We start from the raw sequence: 19,266 nt of genomic DNA, 5'->3' as shown, positions 1-19,266 counted from the left end.
GAGAATTGGCAGATGGAGATTAACCCAGATAAATGAGAGCTGTTGCACTGTGGTAGGGCAAATGAAAACACGGAGTACACTGTTAAGGGCAAGATTATTAACAGTGTTGCTGAGCAGAGAAACCTTGGCATCAAATTTCACAGCACTATGGAAGTGGCTACACAGGCCAGTAAGGTGGATAAGAAGGCTTTTGGAATGCTTGCTTCTTTTAGTTGAGACTTGAGTTCAAAAGTCAGGAGGTTTTGATCAAAGTACATATATGTCCTGATTCAGGGTCCTGCCATTTGCAGGGTAATAACTGTTCCTGAGCCTGGTGACGTAGGACCAAAGGCTCCTGTACCTCTTGCCTGATGGTGGTAGTGAGAGGTGAGCATGGCCTGGGTGCTGGGGGGTTCTTGATGATGGATGCTGCTTTCTTGTGGTAGCGCTCCTTGTAAATGTGCTCAGTGGTCTATTGTTTTGTACATCTTCAATAGGTTCTGTCTTTGTAAAACTGAAAATTGTAAATAAAGTATTAAGTGATTTTTAGAACCGTTAACACGTGTACAGGGCCTCCATTGTTTGTGGATCTCTTGCTGCTGCAGCAGTGAAGATCAAGCAGTGAATGTTGACATGTTTTTGTTACACCTCTGGGTCCGATTGCTGTGGGTTGAAGCCTCACTCCAGGCCGAGTGGTTCCACTGGAGCAGTGAGGGTGTGTCCTGTGGACATGATCTGATGTAACTCGATGTTCTGCAGCCTTCCCAGTCAATGTGAAGAAACCAATGGTGCCACCTCGGGGAAAACAGCACAATCAAACTATCCCTGGATCAACTTCACTAAAGCAGATGATGTGGTCACGTTGCCATGTGTGGAAGCTTGTTAGCTGGACATTGATTACAGCACTCTCTACGTTACCATAAGACCCATACAGTAAAGGAGTGGAATTAGGCCATTTGGCCATTGTCTGCTCTGCTATTTCATCATGGCTGATCCATTTCTCTCTGAGCCTCAAACTCCTGCCTTCTCCCTGTAACTCTTCATGCCCTTCCTTACATCAGTTCCCACGGACCCAAAGATTCTTCACTGGATGGGAGGTGCTTTGGGAAGTTGGGAAAGAGCCACAATTGTGAAACTTCTCATTTGTGCTTGGTAAAATTTTCCAATTTGCCCTTTTCACCCACTCTTACATCTTGTCCTGGAAGATTCATTTTTCCCACAGATTACTGTTTCATCACATGAAATCCTTTTGAGAGTTAGAACATCTCTATCAAATCCTCTCTTAATCCTCTCTCCCCATGGGAGCAGTTCCCAAATTCCCATTATCTCCATGGAATTGAAGTCTTCCAACCCTGTGACTATTCAAGTAATTCTCTTCTCATCATCTCTCATGTCCTCATACAGTGAGCTACATGTAACTGAGCACAATATTCCAGCGGGGGCTGAATCTGTACTATAAGATGTGTCAGCATCCCTCAATATCCTTATTGTTCCATTCTCTGTCACTGAATAAATGAAAGGATCAGAAAGTTGGTATGGTGTTACCTAAATAGATCATTTTATTAAACAGTGTATTGAGGTAGTACAAGGTACAACAATAACAGAATGCAGAATTACAAAGAATTGCTGTGCAGGCAGACAATAACTGTAAGACCAAGGTGAAGTAGATTGTGAGGTCAAGATCCCGAGGGAAATTAGGTTTCGTTACAGCTGCACCACCAAGAATAGTGCAATATAAAACCATAATTAAATAGTAATAAGTTAATCCAGTAAATAAGTCCAGGACCTGCCTATTGGCTCAGGGTGTCTGACACTCCGACGGAGGAGTTGTAAATTTTGATGGCCACAGGTAGGAATGACTTCCTATGACGCTCAGTGTTACATCTCGGTGGAATGAGTCTCTGGCTGAATGTACTCCTGTGCCTAACCAGTACATTACGGAGTGGATGGGAGACATTGTCCAAGATGGCATGCAACTTGGGCAGCATCCTCTTTTCAGACACCACCGTCAGAGAGTCCAGTTCCACCCCCACAACGTCACTGGCCTTACAAATGAGTTTGTTGATTCTGTTGGTGTCTGCTACCCTCAGCCTGCTGCCCCTGAATTTTTAACCACTTCAACTAGTCTGTCAACCTTCAGGGATTTCCATACAAACACTCCCACCTCTATCCCTGTTCCCACAACTCCGATGCATTGAGTTGTCCTGATATCACAACCATTTCATTTACACATTGAGATTAGATTGATTCTCATTCTTCCATCCAACACGAGCAGTTTTCCACTTCTCTGCACCAACAATCCCAGCCAGGCTCCCCCAGTTAGTTCACGGCCTCTAGGAGTCTGTTTCCCCCCACCTCACTGCTGACTTCATCCCTGATTTCACATCAATCATTTTAACTCCGCTTCCCATTCCAACATGTCAGACCATGGCCTCCTCTCCTGTCGCAATGACACCACACTCAGGTTGGAGGAGCAACACCTTATATTCTGTCTTGATAGTCTCTAACCTGATAGCATGAATATCGATTTCTTGAAGTTCTGGTAATGCCCCCCCCACCCCCACTCTCTTTCACCATTTCTCATTCCCATTTTTCCCTCTCTTACCTTATCTCCTTACCTGCCTATCACCTCGCTCTTGTGCTCCTCCCTCTTTTCTTTCTTTCATGACCTTCTGTCCTCTCCTATCACATTCCCCCTTCCCCAGCCCCGAATCTCTTTAACCAATCAACTTCCCAGCACTTTACTTCACCCCTCCCCCTTGCCAGTTTCACCTATCACCTTGTGGTTCTTCCTCCCCTCCCTACACTTTCTTATTCTGACTCCTCATCTTCTTTCCAGACTCGTTGAAAGGTCTCAGCCCAAAATATCGATTCAGCTATTTTTCACAGTTGCTGCTTGGCCTGCTGAGTTCCTCCAGTATTTTGTGTGTTTGCTTGCATTTCCAGCTTCTCTCTTGTTTGTGATCATACCCATCAGCTCTTGTGAACCGAGTACCTCTGGGCTCCTCTTTCCTGTTCCCTAAAATGATTCCGGTGCCAATGAGAATTTTGCCAGATTATCAAGGATTGAATTTCTCACCGGAAGCTGAGAGCTGAAATGAGTGCAGTGTTGTTCTCACTCAGGGTGAGACAAGTTACAGCTGCAGAGCACCATGTTCCCCACTGTTGGAGGGAAGGATTTTCCAGGCTCCAGTCTACAGCAGGGACACAGAACCTGCCCTCACAGTCACCTCTGGAACTGAAGGCTGCCGTGTCCCTTCTAACTGACCAGATGATTTTCAGGTTCAGCTTCATGACCTGGGCTGAAAGTTTGTAATTCCTGCATTTCTCCACAATCCTAAAATGGACAGAATGTGTTTGTTATACATGATGACAAATCTTCACTTGTTCACTGAGATAAAGATGGGATAGAGTGACGGGCAGAGTGGGGGGAGGAGTGTGGGACAGGATAGGGGAGGGGAGTGGGACGAGGGAGAGGCAGAGGTGACTAATTGGACATAACTGATGTTACAAAGGGGTCAGACGGAGACAACCACTTTCTGCAGAACCAGACACAGACTGGGAGAAATGGTAAATATCCATAATCGTGTCCAAACAAGAATGTAATGAAACACTAAGGGATACTGTCCATTAAATTAAATTTAACCAGATATTATCGACAGTAACAGAGGTCATGATTCCCACTGACCCATGTGTCAATAAATGAGAGAGAATGGCGTTATAAATACTGCAGGAAGATTCCAGTGAGTTTATACATGTGTGAATTGAGAGAGGGAGAAATAACAGTGAATTTACAAACTATTTAAACACAAGAAAACTGCAGGAATTTATATGAACAAAATACCTGTTCTATTTCAGCATGGTTGTTCTCATTAGTTCCTTCGTTTCTGCCTGTAATAAATGAAATAATCCCTTATAAATTCTAATGAATGATATACATTGTTGAAGATTATTTGTTACTATTTTAACCGACCATTTATTCACAGCTGAGTCACAGATTTGTACAGCACAGAAACAGGCCCTTTGGCCCATCTCATCATGCTGTGTATTTTGCCCATCGACACCAATCCCATTTGTCCACGAGGTCCATACCCTTCTAAACCATGTCTATTTAAATGCCTTTCTAAACCCTTCTTGTAATATTCAACATAATATACCCTCTTCTGTCAGTGTGTTCCAGATGTCAATCATTCTCTTTTAAAAGCTAATCCCACACATTCTCTTCAAAATTCCTTCCTCTCACCTTAAACCCAAAAGTTGTTTTTGATATCCCTGCCATACCACGGGAAATAATTTTCACTCTCTACCCCATCTATGCCTTTCACAACCTTGTATACTTATAAAGGTCACTCCTCAGCTGCCTTCACTCCAGGGAAACCAAGCCCAGCTGATGCAATCTCTCCCCAGAACCAAACTCCTCCAATCCAGCAACATCCTGGCGAATCTCCTCTGCACTCTCTCCAGTGCAACCACGTCCTTCCTGTAGTGTTGTGACCAGAACTACACACAGTACTCCCAGTGTGGCCTATCCAGTGTTTGTAAAGTTGCAATGTAGAATCATAGAGAATACAGCACGGGTACAGGCCCTTCAGCCCAACCAGTCCATGCTGACCACATTGTTCTCCCAGCTCGGAACAATTTACTGTATTTGTCCCATATCCCTCCAAGCACTGTCCCTGAATAGAACATAGAATAGTACAGCACATTACAGCCCCTTCAGCCCACAATGTTGTGCTGCCCCTCAAACCCTGCCTCCCATATAACCCTACACCTTAAATTCCTCCATATACCTGTCTAGTAGCATCTTAAACTTCACTAGTGTGTCTGCCTCCACCACTGACTCAGGCACTGTATTCCACGCACCAACCACTCTCTGAGTGAAAAACATTCCTCTAATATCCCCCTTGAACTTCCCTTCCCTTAACTTAAAGCCATGTCCTCTTGTACTGAGCAGTGGTGCGCTGGGGAAGAGGTGCTGGCTGTCCACTCTGTCTATTCCTCTTAATATCTTGTACACCTCTATCATGTCTCCTCTCATCCTCCTTCTCTCCAAAGAGTAAAGCCCTAGCTCCCTTAATCTCTGATCATAATCCATACTCTCTAAACCAGGCAGCATCCTGGTAAATCTCCTCTGTACCCTTTCCAATGCTTCTACATCCTTCCTATAGTGAGGCAACCAGAACTGGACACAGTACTCCAAGTGTGGCCTAACCAGAGTTTTATAGAGCTACATCATTACATCGCGTCTCTTAAACTCTATCCCTAGACTTATGAAAGCTAACACCCCATAAGCTTTCTTAACTACCCTATCTACCTATGAGGCAACTTTCAGGGATCTGTGGACATGTACCCCCAGATCCCTCTGCTCCTCCACACTACCAAGTATCCTGTCATTTACTTTGTACTCTGCCTTGGAGTTTGTCCTTCCAAAGTGTACCACCTCACACTTCTCTGGGTTGAACTCCATCTGCCACTTCTCAGCCCACTTCTGCATCCTATCAATGTCTCTCTGCAATCTTCGACAATCCTCTACACTATCTACAACACCACCAACCTTTGTGTCGTCTGCAAACTTGTCAACCCACCCTTCTACCCCCCACATCCAGGTCGTTAATAAAAATCACGAAAAGTAGAGGTCCCAGAACAGATCCTTGTGGGACACCACTAGTCACAACCCTCCAATCTGAATGTACTCCCTCCACCATGACCCTCTGCCTTCTGCAGGCAAGCCAATTCTGAATCCCCCTGACCAAACTTCCCTGGATCCCATGCCTTCTGACTTTCTGAATAAGCCTACCGTGTGGAACCTTGTCAAATGCCTTACTAAAATCCATGTAGATCACATCGACTGCACTATCCTCATCTATATGCCTGGTCACCTCCTCAAAGAACTCTATCAGGCTTGTTAGGCACGATCTGCCCTTCACAAAGCCATGCTGACTGTACCTGATCAGACCATGATTCTCTAAATGCCTATAGATCCTATCTCTAAGAATCTTTTCCAATAGCTTTCCCACCACAGACATAAGGATCACTGGTCTATAATTACCCAGACTATCCCTACCACCTTTTTTGAACAAGGGGACAATACTCTCCTCCCTTCAATCCTCCAGTACCATTCCCGTGGACAACGAGGACATAAAGATCCTAGCCAGAGGCTCAGCAATCTCTTCCCTTGCCTCGTGGAGCAGCCTGGGGAATATTCTGTCAGGCCCCGGGGACTTATCCATCCCAATGTATTTTAACAACTCCAACACCTCCGCTCCCTTAATATCAACATGCTTCAGAACATCAGCCTCACTCATATTGTCCTCACCGTCATCAAGTTCCGATCAAATATACCGATCGAAGTATTTCCCTCATGAAAAGATTGTACTTCATACAACCACTTCCTCTGGCAGTTCATTCCATCTACTCACCAATTTCTGTGTGGAAAAAGTTGCTCCTCAGACCCCTGTTAAATCTTTCCCCTCTCACCCAAAATCTCTGCCCCCCTAGTTTTGGGCTCCCCTCCCTGGGGAAGGCTGATTCCATCCATCTTATCTATGCTTCTCATTAATTTAAACATTTCTACAAGGCCTCATCCCCCATGTTCAATCCATAAAGACTTAGCCCGGCCAACCTTTCCCTATAACTCTAGTCTTGGCAATATCCTCGTAAATATTTTATGTACGCGTTTTAGTTTCATTACATCTTTCCTGTAACAGGCTGAACAAAACTGTACACAGCACTCCAAGTGTGGCCTTACCAATGACTTATACAACTGCAGCATCATGTCCCAACTCCTCTACTCAATGTCCTGACTGAAGATGGTCAGCATGCTAAATGCCCTTTTCACCACCCTGTCTACCTGTGACACCACTTTCAATGAACGATGCACTTGTACTCCAAGGTCTCTCTGTTCCATTACACTCCCTTGTGTCCGACATTTCAGACTACCAGTCCCACACTGGTTTGACTTTCCAAAGTGCATCCAATACCTTATACTTAACTGCATTGAAATCTATTTGCCACTTCTCGGCCTTCTTCCCTCAATGATCAGGATCACTGTGCACTCTATGAAAACCTTCTTCACTATCATCAACATCTCCTCATTTTGTGTCATCTGCATATTTGCTGACCGAGCCTTGTGTATTCACATCCAAATTATTCTCTTAATAACAAGTAACAAGGTTCCCAACACTGACTCATAGAGCACACCACTAATGACTGGTCTCAATTCCCAGAAACAACCTTTAAACACCCTCTGATTCCTGCCTAAAAACTCATTTTGAATTCACCCAAATCACTCTCCCTGGATTCCATGGGCCCTAAACTGCCATGTGGGTTACCTTGAACACTTTGCAATGGTCAAAGTCGACAACATCCACTGCACGACTCTCTTCAACATTTTTAGTTACTTCTTCAAGTAATTCCCTGGCCTCTCCTTGTTACTCTTCTTAAACAACGGAATGACACTAGCCACTTTCCAATCTTTGGGAATTTCACCAGTGGCTAAAAATGAAGCAAATATCTCTTCAACAGCCTCCACAATTTCTTCTCCAGCCTCCCATAAAGTCTGATGATATACTTAGTCAAGCCCTGAGAATCTATCTGCATAAAAATGCACTTTATCCAATTTAATCTCCTGTTTGATCCTGCCCAATTCCCACAAAATTAGCCCAGCTGAGTTTTGGACCTTAACTTGGGGACCAATGCTTGCTTTTCCATCACCATCTTAAAACTACGAGAACTGTGGTCACCAGAGCCAAAGTGCCCCCTGACTGCCACCTCAGTTACTTGCCCTGCCTCATTCTCCAAGAGGAGGTCCGGGATTGCACCCTCTGTCTAGGTCTCTCTACTCAGGAAACTTTTCAAAGATGAAAGATTGCTCAATGTCATTTCCTGTACACAAGTTTAAGGAGCACAAAATACTTATTACTCTGGATGCAATGCAGCACAAAAAATACAAAATATGAAGAAAACACTATCAATTATAAAAATCACAAAATAAATATAAATACACAAGATAGCTTACATGCATAGATTGACTGTCTGTCCATAAAGTGACACTGGACTGTACATAATATCAATGATGGGAAATTGTAACGTAGTGGTGGAGTTAGCAGGTGGAGCTGTTGGTCAGCTTGGGGAGAGTAACTGTTTTTGAGTCTGGTGGTCCTGGCGTGGATGCTACGTAAACACGAGAGAGTCTGCAGATACTGAAAGTCCAAAACGACACACACACAATGCTGGAGGAGCTCAGTGAGTCAGGCAGCATCTTTAGAAATGAATAAACAGTTGATGTTTTGGGCTGAGAGCCTTCTTCAGGCCTGAGAAAGGAGGGGGAAGATGCCAGAATAAAAAGGTGGGGGGAGGGGAAGGAGGCAAGCTGGAAGTTGACAGGTGAAGCCAGGTGGGCAGGAAAGGTAAAGGGCTGGAGAAGCAGTAATCTGCTAGGAGAGGAGAATGGACCACAGGAGAAAGGGAAGGAGGAGGAGAACTGGGGGGAGTAGAAAAAGGATGGAGATGGAAAAAGTTACTGAAGAAGAAATTAATATTCCTGCCATCATGGGAGGCCAAGGACTGATACGTCAGATTGGAAATGGGAATGAAAATTAAAATGTTTGGCCACTGGGAATTTCCGCTTTAGGTGGATGGAGCAGAGGTGCTCAACAAAGGAATACCCCAATTTACAATGGGTCTCACCAATGTAGAGGGGACCACATTGGGAGCACAGGACACAATAAACAACTCCAGCAGATTGACAGGTGTAGTGTTGCCTCACTGGAAGGAATGAAGGTGAGGGAGGAGGTGAATGGGCAGATGTAGTGTTGCCTCACTGGGCAGGTGTAGGACTTAGGCTGTTTGCAGGGTAAAGTGCTGGAAAGGGGATTAGTGGGGAGGGACGATTTTATATCTGGGTAGCCTCCAACATTATGACGTGAATATTAATTTCTTCTTCTGGTAATTTTTTCCCTTCCCTTCCCTTCTTCACTCTGGCCTTTTACCTTCTCACCTGCCGATCACTTCTCCCTGGGTCTCCTCCTTCCCTTTCTCCTCTGGTCCACTTTCCTCTGCTATAAGATTCCTTCTTTTCTCGTCCTTCATCATTCCCACCAACCCAGCTTCAATTATCACCTTTGAGCCAGCCTCCGTCCCCTCCTCCTCCCCCCACTTTGTTATTCTGGCATCTTCCCCCTTTCTTCTCAACCCAGAAGAAGGCTCTCAGCCCGAAACGTCGACTGTTCGTTCATTTCCATAGCTGCTGCCTGACCTGCTGAGTTGCTCCAGCATTTTGTGTGTTTTGCTGTGAATGTTAAGCAGCCTCCTCTCTGATGGGAGTTGGACAAACAGTCCATGAGCAGGGTGTGTGTGATCCTTCATGATGTTACTGATCCTTTTCCCACACCGTACTCTACATACCATATGTCATTTGTTGGCAGGTAGGCTGGTGCCAGTGATGGGTTGGTCAGTTTTAACTCTCCATTGTGGAGCTTCCTGTTCACCGCAGTGCAGTTTCCGTACCAAGCAGTGATGCAGCTTGTTAGGCTGCCCCCTACTGTGCATCTGTGGAATGACGTGAGTATGGATGTGCAAAGTCCAGCTCTCTCAGACTCCTCAGAAAAATGAGGCATTGGTGAGCTTTCCTGCCCATGTAGGATGTGTTCTGGGTCCATGAAAGGGTGTGTGTGATGTGCACTCCCAGAAGTTTGAAAGATGTTCTACCCATATGGCTTCACTGAACGAACCGCCAAGGATGTCATCTCTAATCACTGACGATATTTCCTCCCTGATCAAAAGGCATCATCCCCTCATTAACTGCATCTCTGTCCATATGACCATAAATCATAGAAGCAGAATTAGGCCATCTGGCCCATTGAGTCTACTCCGCCATTCAATCATGGCTGATCCTTTTATTCTCTTCTCCTCAACTCCAGTTCCTGGCCTTCTCCCCATAACATTTGATGCCATGTCCGATCAAGAACCTATCAATCTCTGCTTTAAATACACCCAGCAACCTGGCCCCACAGCTGCATGTGGCAACAAACTCCACAAATTTACCACCCTTTGGCTAAAGGAATTTCTCTACATCTCTGTTTTGAAAGGGTGCCCCTCTACCCTGAGGGTGTGCCCTCTTATCCTAGACTCTTCTACCATGGGAAACATCCTTTTCCACGTCTACTCTGTCTTGTCCTTCCAACATTTGAAAGGTTTCAATGAGATCCCCCTCATCCTTCTCAATTCCAGTGAGTACAGACTCAGAGCTATCAAACATTCCTCGTGTGATAACCCTTTCATTCCTGGAATCATCCTTGTGAACCTCCTCTGGATCCTCTCCAATGCCAGTACATCTTTTCTAAGATGAGGGGCCCAAAACTGCTCAGAAAACTCAAGTTGAGGTCTCAGCAGTGCTTTGTAAAGCCTCAGCATCACATCCTTACTCTTATATTCTAGACCTCTTGAAATGAATGCTATCATGGCATTTGCCTTCCTCACCACAAACTCGAACTGCAAGTTAACCTTTATTTAGATTATGAGGACCCTCAGTCCTCGTTTATTGTCATTTAGTAATGCATGCGTTAAGAAATGATACAATGTTCCTCCAGTATGCTATCACAAAAACACAAGACAGACCAAGACTAACTGACAAAAACCACATAATTATAACATATAGATACAACAGTGCAAAGCAATACCATAATTTAATACGGGCAGACCATGGACACAGTAATAAAAAGTCTCAAAGTCTTCGATAGCCCATCATCTCACGTAGACGGTAGAAAGAAGGAAAACTCTTCCTGCCACGAACCTCCAGCGCTGCAAAACTTCCCGATGCAGCCCCTGGAAGCACCTGACCACAACCAACTCTAAGTCCGTCTGAAAACTTCGAGCCTCCAACCAGCCCTCCGACACCAAGTACCATCTCTGCCGACTGCTTCGACCCCGGCCCCAGCCGCCAAGCAACAGGCTAAGCTGAGGATTCGGGGCCTTGCTCTCCAGAGATTTTTCGGACATTTATTCTCACTTACCAGTCAGCCAACTCTTTAACCATGTTAGTATCTTCTAAGCAGCCTCATGTGTGGCACCTTGTCAAAGGCCTTTTGAAAGTCCAAATATATATCCATGGCGTTCACTTTATCTATCCTACTTGTTATCTCCTCGAAGAATTCCAACATGTTCATCAAGCAGGATTTTTCCTGAAGGAAATCATGCTGACTTTGTACTATCTTGTCCTGTGTTACCAAATACTCCATCATCTCATCCTTAACAGTTGACTCCGACATCTTCCCAATGACTGAGCTCAGACTAACTGGTCTATAATTTCATTTCTGCTGCCTTCCTCCTTTCTTAAAGAGTGTAGTGATATTTGTAATTTTCCAGTCCTCTAGCACCATGCCAGAGTCCAATGATTTTTGAAAGATCATTTCTAATGCCACTGCAATCTCTAACACTACCTCATTCAGAATCCTAGGGTGCAGTTCATCTGGTCCGGGTGACTTATGTATCTTTTGATCTCTCAGCTTTTTGAGCAGCTTCTCTCTTGTAATAGTAACTGCACCCACTTCTCTTCCTTCACACACTACAACATCAGGCAACACGTACAACAAACTGGAAGAACTCAGCAGGTTGGGCAGCTTCCGTGGAAACGTGCAGTCAGCGTTTTGGGCCAAGACCCTTCGTCAGGACTGAAGAGGGAGGGGGCAGGGGCCCTATGAAGAAGGTGGAGGGAGGGTGGGAAGGAGAAGGCTGTAGGTGCCAGTTGTGAGACCAATTAGAGGAAAGATCAAGGAGTGGGGGAGGGGAAGCTGGTAGGGATAGGCAGGAAAGATGAAGAAGGAATAGGGGAAAGCACTATGGGTAGTAAAAAGAGGCAGAACCATGAGAGAGGTGATAGGCAGCTGGAGGAGGAGGCAGAGTGAAACTGGGATGGGGAAAGGGGGAGGGAGGGAATTACTGGAAGTTGGAGAATTCGATGTTCATGCCAAGGGGCTGGAGACTACCCAGACGGTATATGAGGTATTGCTACTCCAACCTGAGTTTGGCCTCATCATGACAGTAGAGGAGGCCATGTATCCCCCATCCCAGTTTCACTCTGCCTCCTCTTCCAGCTGCCTATCACTTCTCTTATGATTCTGCCTTCTTCTACTACACAGTGCTTTCCCCTTACATTCCTCCTTCACCTTTCCTGCCTATCCCCTCCCTGCTTCCCCTCCCCCACTCCTTGATCTTTCCTTTGATTGGTTTCTCAACTGGCACCTACTAGCCTTCTCCTTCCCACCCTCCCCCCACCTTCTTTACAGGACCCCTGCCCCTTTCCTCTTCAGTCTTGACGAAGGGTCTCGGCCTGAAACGTTGACTGTTCGTTTCCACGGATGCTGCCCGACCTGTTGAGTTCCTTTAGCTTGTTGTACGTGTTGCTTTGACCACAACATCTGCAGTGTACTTTGTGTTTACAACATCAGGCATACTGCTCATGTCTTCCACAGTGAACACTGATGCAAAAAACTCATTTAGTTCATCAGCCAGCTCCTTGTTCCTCATAATTATTTCTCCTACCTCATTTTCTAGTGATCCTATATCCATTTTCCTTTCTCTTTTATTTTAACATACTTGAAAAAACTTTAACGATTCACTATGATATTAGTTGCTAGCTTACTTTCATATTTCATCTTTTCCCTTCTGATTAATTTTTTTAGTTGCTCTCTCTAGGTTTTTAAAAGCTTCCCAATCCTCTGTCTACTGTCATGGCTGTAGCATCTGTATGCTGGAGCATCGAGCTGCCAATCCTGCCCTTCTCTCAGACACGTTTCTGTTATGGCTGTAACATCCCAGTCCACAGAGCCGATCCACATTCTGAGTTCACTCACGTTACCTCTTAATCCTCATGCTGTGAGTCAAATGAGTATTCTTTTCCTTCCCTTTGTCCTGATATACTGGCTATCCTGAATACAGAACTTGCTCTTGCAAATTACTGTTTTATCCCATGTGTTGTTCCTGCTCAGAGTTCCATCCCATCCCAAAACATTCTTGCAAGGATATTGGCCGCTCTCTGGTTCAAATGTAACCTGTCCCTCTTGTACAGGTTGCTTCCATCCCCAGAAGAAATCCCAAGAACCTGAACCTCTCTCCCTGCTCCAGCACCTCAGACATGAATTAATCCGGCTTATCTTTCTATTTCTGACCTTGCTTGGTGTCCCAAATTATAAAGATCAGCATGCCATGTATGTTCTTCTCCACATTATCAACCAATGTTACTTCCTAGAGATCTATGAACTTGGAACTATGGTCCAACTTCCACGCTGCTCTTAAATTCACTTGCTCCATTTATGACACATCTCTCTCGCTTCTTTCTTGATCTCTCTGTCTCCATGTCTGGGAATAAGCTGTCTGGTGATAGGTTTTGTAAACCTACTGAATCCACAGCTATCTTGACTGTATCTCCTCCCAACCTGTCTCCTGTAAAAATGCCATTTCCTTCTATCAGTTCCTTTGTGTCCGTTGCATCTGTTTCCAGGGTGAAGCTTTCTTTTCTGGCAAATCAGATATGTCCTACTTCTTCAAGGAACAGGGTTTCCCTTCCTCCACAATTGGCGCTTCCCTCACTAGCATCTCCTCCACTTCGCAGGCATCTGCCCTCCAAACATCATATCAGTGCCTTAACACTGACCGAGTTCCTCCTGTCTTCACCTCCCACCCACGGGACTCTGTATCCTTAACACTGACCGAGTTCCTCTTGTCTTCACCTCCCACCCACGGGACTCTGTATCCTTAACACTGACCGAGTTCCTCTTGTCTTCACCTACCACCCACGGGACTCTGTATCCTTAACACTGACCGAGTTCCTCTTGTCTTCACCTACCGCCCACGGGACTCTGTATCCTTAACACTGACCGAGTTCCTCTTGTCTTCACCTACCGCCCACGGGACTCTGCATCCTTAACACTGACCGAGTTCCTCTTGTCTTCACCTCCCACCCACGGGACTCTGTATCCTTAACACTGACCGAGTTCCTCTTGTCTTCACCTCCAACCCACGGGACTCTGCATCCTTAACACTGACCGAGTTCCTCTTGTCTTCACCTCCCACCCACGGGACTCTGTATCCTTAACACTGACCGAGTTCCTCTTGTCTTCACCTCCCACCCACGGGACTCTGTATCCTTAACACTGACCGAGTTCCTCTTGTCTTCACCTACCACCCACGGGACTCTGTATCCTTAACACTGACCGAGTTCCTCTTGTCTTCACCTACCGCCCACGGGACTCTGTATCCTTAACACTGACCGAGTTCCTCTTGTCTTCACCTACCGCCCACGGGACTCTGCATCCTTAACACTGACCGAGTTCCTCTTGTCTTCACCTCCCACCCACGGGACTCTGTATCCTTAACACTGACCGAGTTCCTCTTGTCTTCACCTCCAACCCACGGGACTCTGCATCCTTAACACTGACCGAGTTCCTCTTGTCTTCACCTCCCACCCACGGGACTCTGTATCCTTAACACTGACCGAGTTCCTCTTGTCTTCACCTCCCACCCACGGGACTCTGTATCCTTAACACTGACCGAGTTCCTCTTGTCTTCACCTCCCACCCACGGGACTCTGTATCCTTAACACTGACCGAGTTCCTCTTGTCTTCACCTACTACCCACGGGACTCTGCATCCTTAACACTGACCGAGTTCCTCTTGTCTTCACCTCCCACCCACGGGACTCTGCATCCTTAACACTGACCGAGTTCCTCTTGTCTTCACCTACCGCCCACGGGACTCTGTATCCTTAACACTGACCGAGTTCCTCTTGTCTTCACCTACTACCCATGGGACTCTGTATCCTTAACACTGACCGAGTTACTCTTGTCTTCACCTACTACCCATGGGACTCTGTATCCTTAACACTGACCGAGTTACTCTTGTCTTCACCTCCCACTCACGGGACTCTGCATCCTTAACACTGACCGAGTTCCTCTTGTCTTCACCTACCGCCCACGGGACTCTGTATCCTTAACACTGACCAAGTTCCTCTTGTCTTCACCTACTACCCATGGGACTCTGTATCCTTAACACTGACCGAGTTACTCTTGTCTTCACCTACTACCCATGGGACTCTGTATCCTTAACACTGACCGAGTTACTCTTGTCTTCACCTCCCACTCACGGGACTCTGCATCCTTAACACTGACCGAGTTCCTCTTGTCTTCACCTACCACCCACGGGACTCTGTATCCTTAACACTGACCGAGTTCCTCTCGTCTTCACCTACTACCCACGGGACTCTGTATCCTTAACACTGACCGAGTTACTCTTGTCTTCACCTCCCACCCACGGGACTCTGCATCCAGCACATCATTCTCTGCACCATCCACCATCCGGGTAGCCAATCATTTTATTTTCAGTCTCCGTTCTGATTGGTCAGTCCATGGTCTCATCTACTGCCATGATGAGGCAACTCTCAGGTTGGAGGAGCAACAACTCATATTCCATCTGGATAGCCTCCAACTTGATGGCATGAATATTGATTTTTCCAACTTCCAGTAATTTTTCTCCCTCCCTTTCCTTCTTCTTCTATTTGCCACTGTGCTCCCCTCTCCTCAACTGCCTTTTACCCCTCTTCTTTCCCTTTATTCCACATTCCACTCTCTTTTCCTGTCATATTTGTTCTCCAGCCATTTATCTTTTCAACATAGCACCTCCCAGCATCTTCCTTCATCCCCCTCCTGCACCCACCTGGCTTCACATATCACCTTTGAGCTTCCCCTTCCCCTCTTCCTTTTTCTGGCTTCTTCCCCCTTCTTTCCATTCCCAATTAAAGGTCTCAGCCCCAGACTTTGACTGTTTATCAATTTCCATTGTTGCTGCCTGACCTGCTGAGTTCCTCCAGCATTTTCTGTGTCTTGCTATGAACTTGGAATCCTCAGTCTCTCTGTTCAACATTTCTACCATGTATTGCAGATGTCCAAGTCCTATTTCAACATTGCAAAATGGATGACTTTGTACTTGTCAGAATTAAGTTCCATTTGCTAATGCTGTACCCAACTTTCTATCTGATCCATATCCATTTACAGACTTGGACAACTTCCCTCACCACCCACAACACCACCAATTTCCATGTCATCTGTAAACTTAACTTCTACACTCACAACTAAGTCATTAATGTATATCACAAAATGCAGAAGTCCTTGAACCATTCACTACTGTACACAAGTACGTGCAGACATCAATTCAGAAAAGAAACATTCTTCCAACACGACCTCTGCCTTCTGTCACCAAGCTGATTTTGGATCCCTTTAGCTGGATCACCTTGGATCCCAGGTGTGTTAGGCTTCTGGATCAGCCTCTCATGTGGGACCGTGTCAAATGACTTACTAAAGTCCACATGGAGAACATCATTCACATTGCCTCCAGCAATCTTCTTTGCCATCTCCTCAGATTAGAGAGATACGGTTTTACTGATTCTGTCCTTACTGACAATCCCTAATCAGATCCTGATCTCTCCAATTATACACAACTCCCATGACTTGAATTCTCTCCAATAATTTCCATGCAGGCACAGATGGAAATCACTCGAACTCAAATCGAAAGTTCTGGACTTCTACAATCCATCAGGAGTCCCAAACCCCACCAGCTAAACCTACTAAGAGATCCCAGCACCTCTGTGCAGAACCTCCAACAGAATACAGCAAAATCTGAGCCAGAACTGTTCCCGACTGACAGCAGCCAGTTAGGACAGATTTGATAATGTGCTGGCAATTCCCCTCAACTGCTCCCTTTAGAAGCTAAAGTGATGGTGAGAGCAGGGGAAAATTTTCACAGTGATTGAGTTCTTTAGAAAAAAACTTTGATTTTGATACTTACTGCAAACTGGAAATGAGTTGGATAACGTTATCACAACTGTAACCCCTAATAGAGTCAATATGATCCAGACTGGAATGTTGATCATACAGCTTTGATCTGAAATTTACAGAAATGAACCTATTGAGTAAATTCACACTACTTCTCCACACACACTCCCAGTTCAAAAATACATTACACACAGTCATATGTCCAATGGTAGTTATGAGACAAAGCAACAAGTTAATCGTAGTTCAATGTAAATTTATGATCAAAATATGTATATGCACCATTTGCTAACTTAAGATTCACTTTCTTGCAGGAATTCACAGTAGAATAGAGAAATACAATAGAAACAATGAATAACTACACACAAACAAAGACAGACAATCAAATCAAAAAGACTGCTGAAGGGTCTCAGCCAGAAACGTCGAGTGTACACTTTCCCATAGATCCTGCCTGGCCTGCTGAGTTCCTCCAGCATTTTGTGTGTGTTGCTTGGATTCCCAGCATCTACAGATTTTTTCTTGTTTATTTAAATGTATTTAATTTATTAAATGCAAACACAAAACTAATTCCTAGAAAGAGGTAAACATGTGAAACCTGTAAAATTCCCCTTACACCAAGATCTAAGATTATGTCGTCCATAACAGCTTCAGTCAGCAGTAATTACACTGCAAAAGGCAAATGCTAACACTACCTTCTCTCTCCTCCTCCAACACTGAGAGTCCTTCCTTCTCTCCTCATTCTCCATCAGTCAGATAACTCTTTGCCCTATTCAACCCTCTCCATCTGCCCATCACACACACAAACACACACACACTGCACCCTGACAGGTTCCCCTCTCCCACTCCTCTCCATCTGCCTTCCCCACCTCATTCCATGTTCCATTTTTCCCTCTGATCAGATTCAATCACCTTTAGTCCTTTGTCATCTCTTCCCATCACCTTCCCATTTTGGTGTAAACCCCACTCTCCCCTCCTATATCTGACCATTATCCCTCCTCACCTGGATCCACCCATCACCTTCCCGTTCTGGTGTGAACCCCACTCTCCCCTCCTGTATCTGACCATTATCCCTCCTCACCTGGATCCACCCATCACCTTCCCGTTCTGGTGTGAACCCCACTCTCCCCTCCTATATCTGACCGTTATCCCTCCTCACCTGGATCCACCCATCACCTTCCCATTCTGGTGTGAACCCCACTCTCCCCTCCTATATCTGACCATTATCCCTCCTCACCTGGATCCACCCGTCACCTTCCCATTCTGGTGTGAACCCCACTCTCCCCTCCTGTATCTGACCATTATCCCTCCTCACCTGGATCCACCCGTCACCCTCCCGTTCTGGTGTGAACCCCACTCTCCCCTCCTATATCTGACCATTATCCCTCCTCACCTGGATCCACCCGTCACCTTCCCGTTCTGGTGTGAACCCCACTCTCCCCTCCTATAACTATCCATTATCCCTCCTCACCTGGATCCACCCGTCACCTTCCCATTCTGGTGTGAACCCCACTCTCCCCTCCTGTATCTGACCATTATCCCTCCTCACCTGGATCCACCCATCACCTTCCCGTTCTGGTTTGAACCCCACTCTCCCCTCCTATATCTGACCGTTATCCCTCCTCACCTGGATCCACCCATCACCTTCCCGTTCTGGTGTGAACCCCACTCTCCCCTCCTATATCTGACCATTATCCCTCCTCACCTGGATCCACCCGTCACCTTCCCGTTCTGGTGTGAACCCCACTCTCCCCTCCTATATCTGACCATTATCCTCCTCACCTGGATCCACCCATCACCTGCCAGAGTTTGATCTGCACCTTCTGTCTCTACCCTCTGGCCATATTCTCTTGATCTGTCAGATCATATCCACATCTGCTTGTCCTTAGATGGTGAGGGTGAGTCTCCCTCGGGAACCTCTGCTGTTCTCATGGTAACACTGGTATGGACTCCAGGATACTGACCCAGTGACAATAATCTGCCTCCCCATGTTCACATGATGTCATTATTATCTTGTCGTTATTAAGCTGTAACCAAATGACATGCATTTAAAAGTCACGGAGATGGTGATCGGTGTGACTGGTGCTCTATTTACTGGTGATAGCTGGACCAGTGACACACACTCAGAAGGCTCTCGTGGAGAACTCTACTGGCTGTCGATGGAATAGCTGCTCCTACTCTACTTAATTACTGTTTCCAGCTTGTTTTGAAAACTTATTTTTAAATGCAATATTGTTTTATGATGAGGGTTTGCAAAGCTACTAAAAAGAGGGAGACCACCTCTGTCTGTCGATGGAGTTGCAGTAATTCTGTGCTGCTCTTAGCTTTCTCTCTCTCCCCCCAGCTTAAATTTTGAATTTATAATTTTTAATTGCTGATTCTTGAAGAGGAGTAATATGTTTACGCGAAGTGGGAAGAATTTGCATGACAGAGGGAATGGGAAAGGTAATGGAAAAGGAAAGATGTCGAAG

At 45.7% G+C, this 19,266-nt stretch overlaps 1 protein-coding gene across 2 annotated transcripts in view; it reads right to left on the bottom strand.

Annotated features, from left to right (window-relative positions):
- Positions 1-2,528: 2,528 nt before the first annotated feature.
- The window catches only part of LOC140719069 (uncharacterized), a 165,726-nt gene continuing 148,988 nt past the window's right edge, over positions 2,529-19,266 (bottom strand). Inside the window, exons 15-17 of one of the 2 annotated variants that reach the window (XM_073033453.1) lie at positions 16,815-16,910; positions 3,824-3,870; positions 2,529-3,316 (exon numbers count right to left, since the gene is read on the bottom strand). In XM_073033453.1, coding sequence (XP_072889554.1) covers positions 3,239-3,316; positions 3,824-3,870; positions 16,815-16,910 — 221 coding nt within the window. In that variant the 3' untranslated portion in view covers positions 2,529-3,238. The remainder of the gene's footprint in view (positions 3,317-3,823; positions 3,871-16,814; positions 16,911-19,266) is intronic. The other variant, XM_073033449.1, reaches the window with a different exon arrangement.

This window comes from Hemitrygon akajei, chromosome 2 (genome assembly GCF_048418815.1).
Source record: "Hemitrygon akajei chromosome 2, sHemAka1.3, whole genome shotgun sequence".
Lineage (NCBI taxonomy): Eukaryota > Metazoa > Chordata > Chondrichthyes > Myliobatiformes > Dasyatidae > Hemitrygon > Hemitrygon akajei.
The sequence above is the reverse complement of the archived record's forward strand: the minus strand, read 5'-3'. Positions and strand labels throughout refer to the sequence as shown.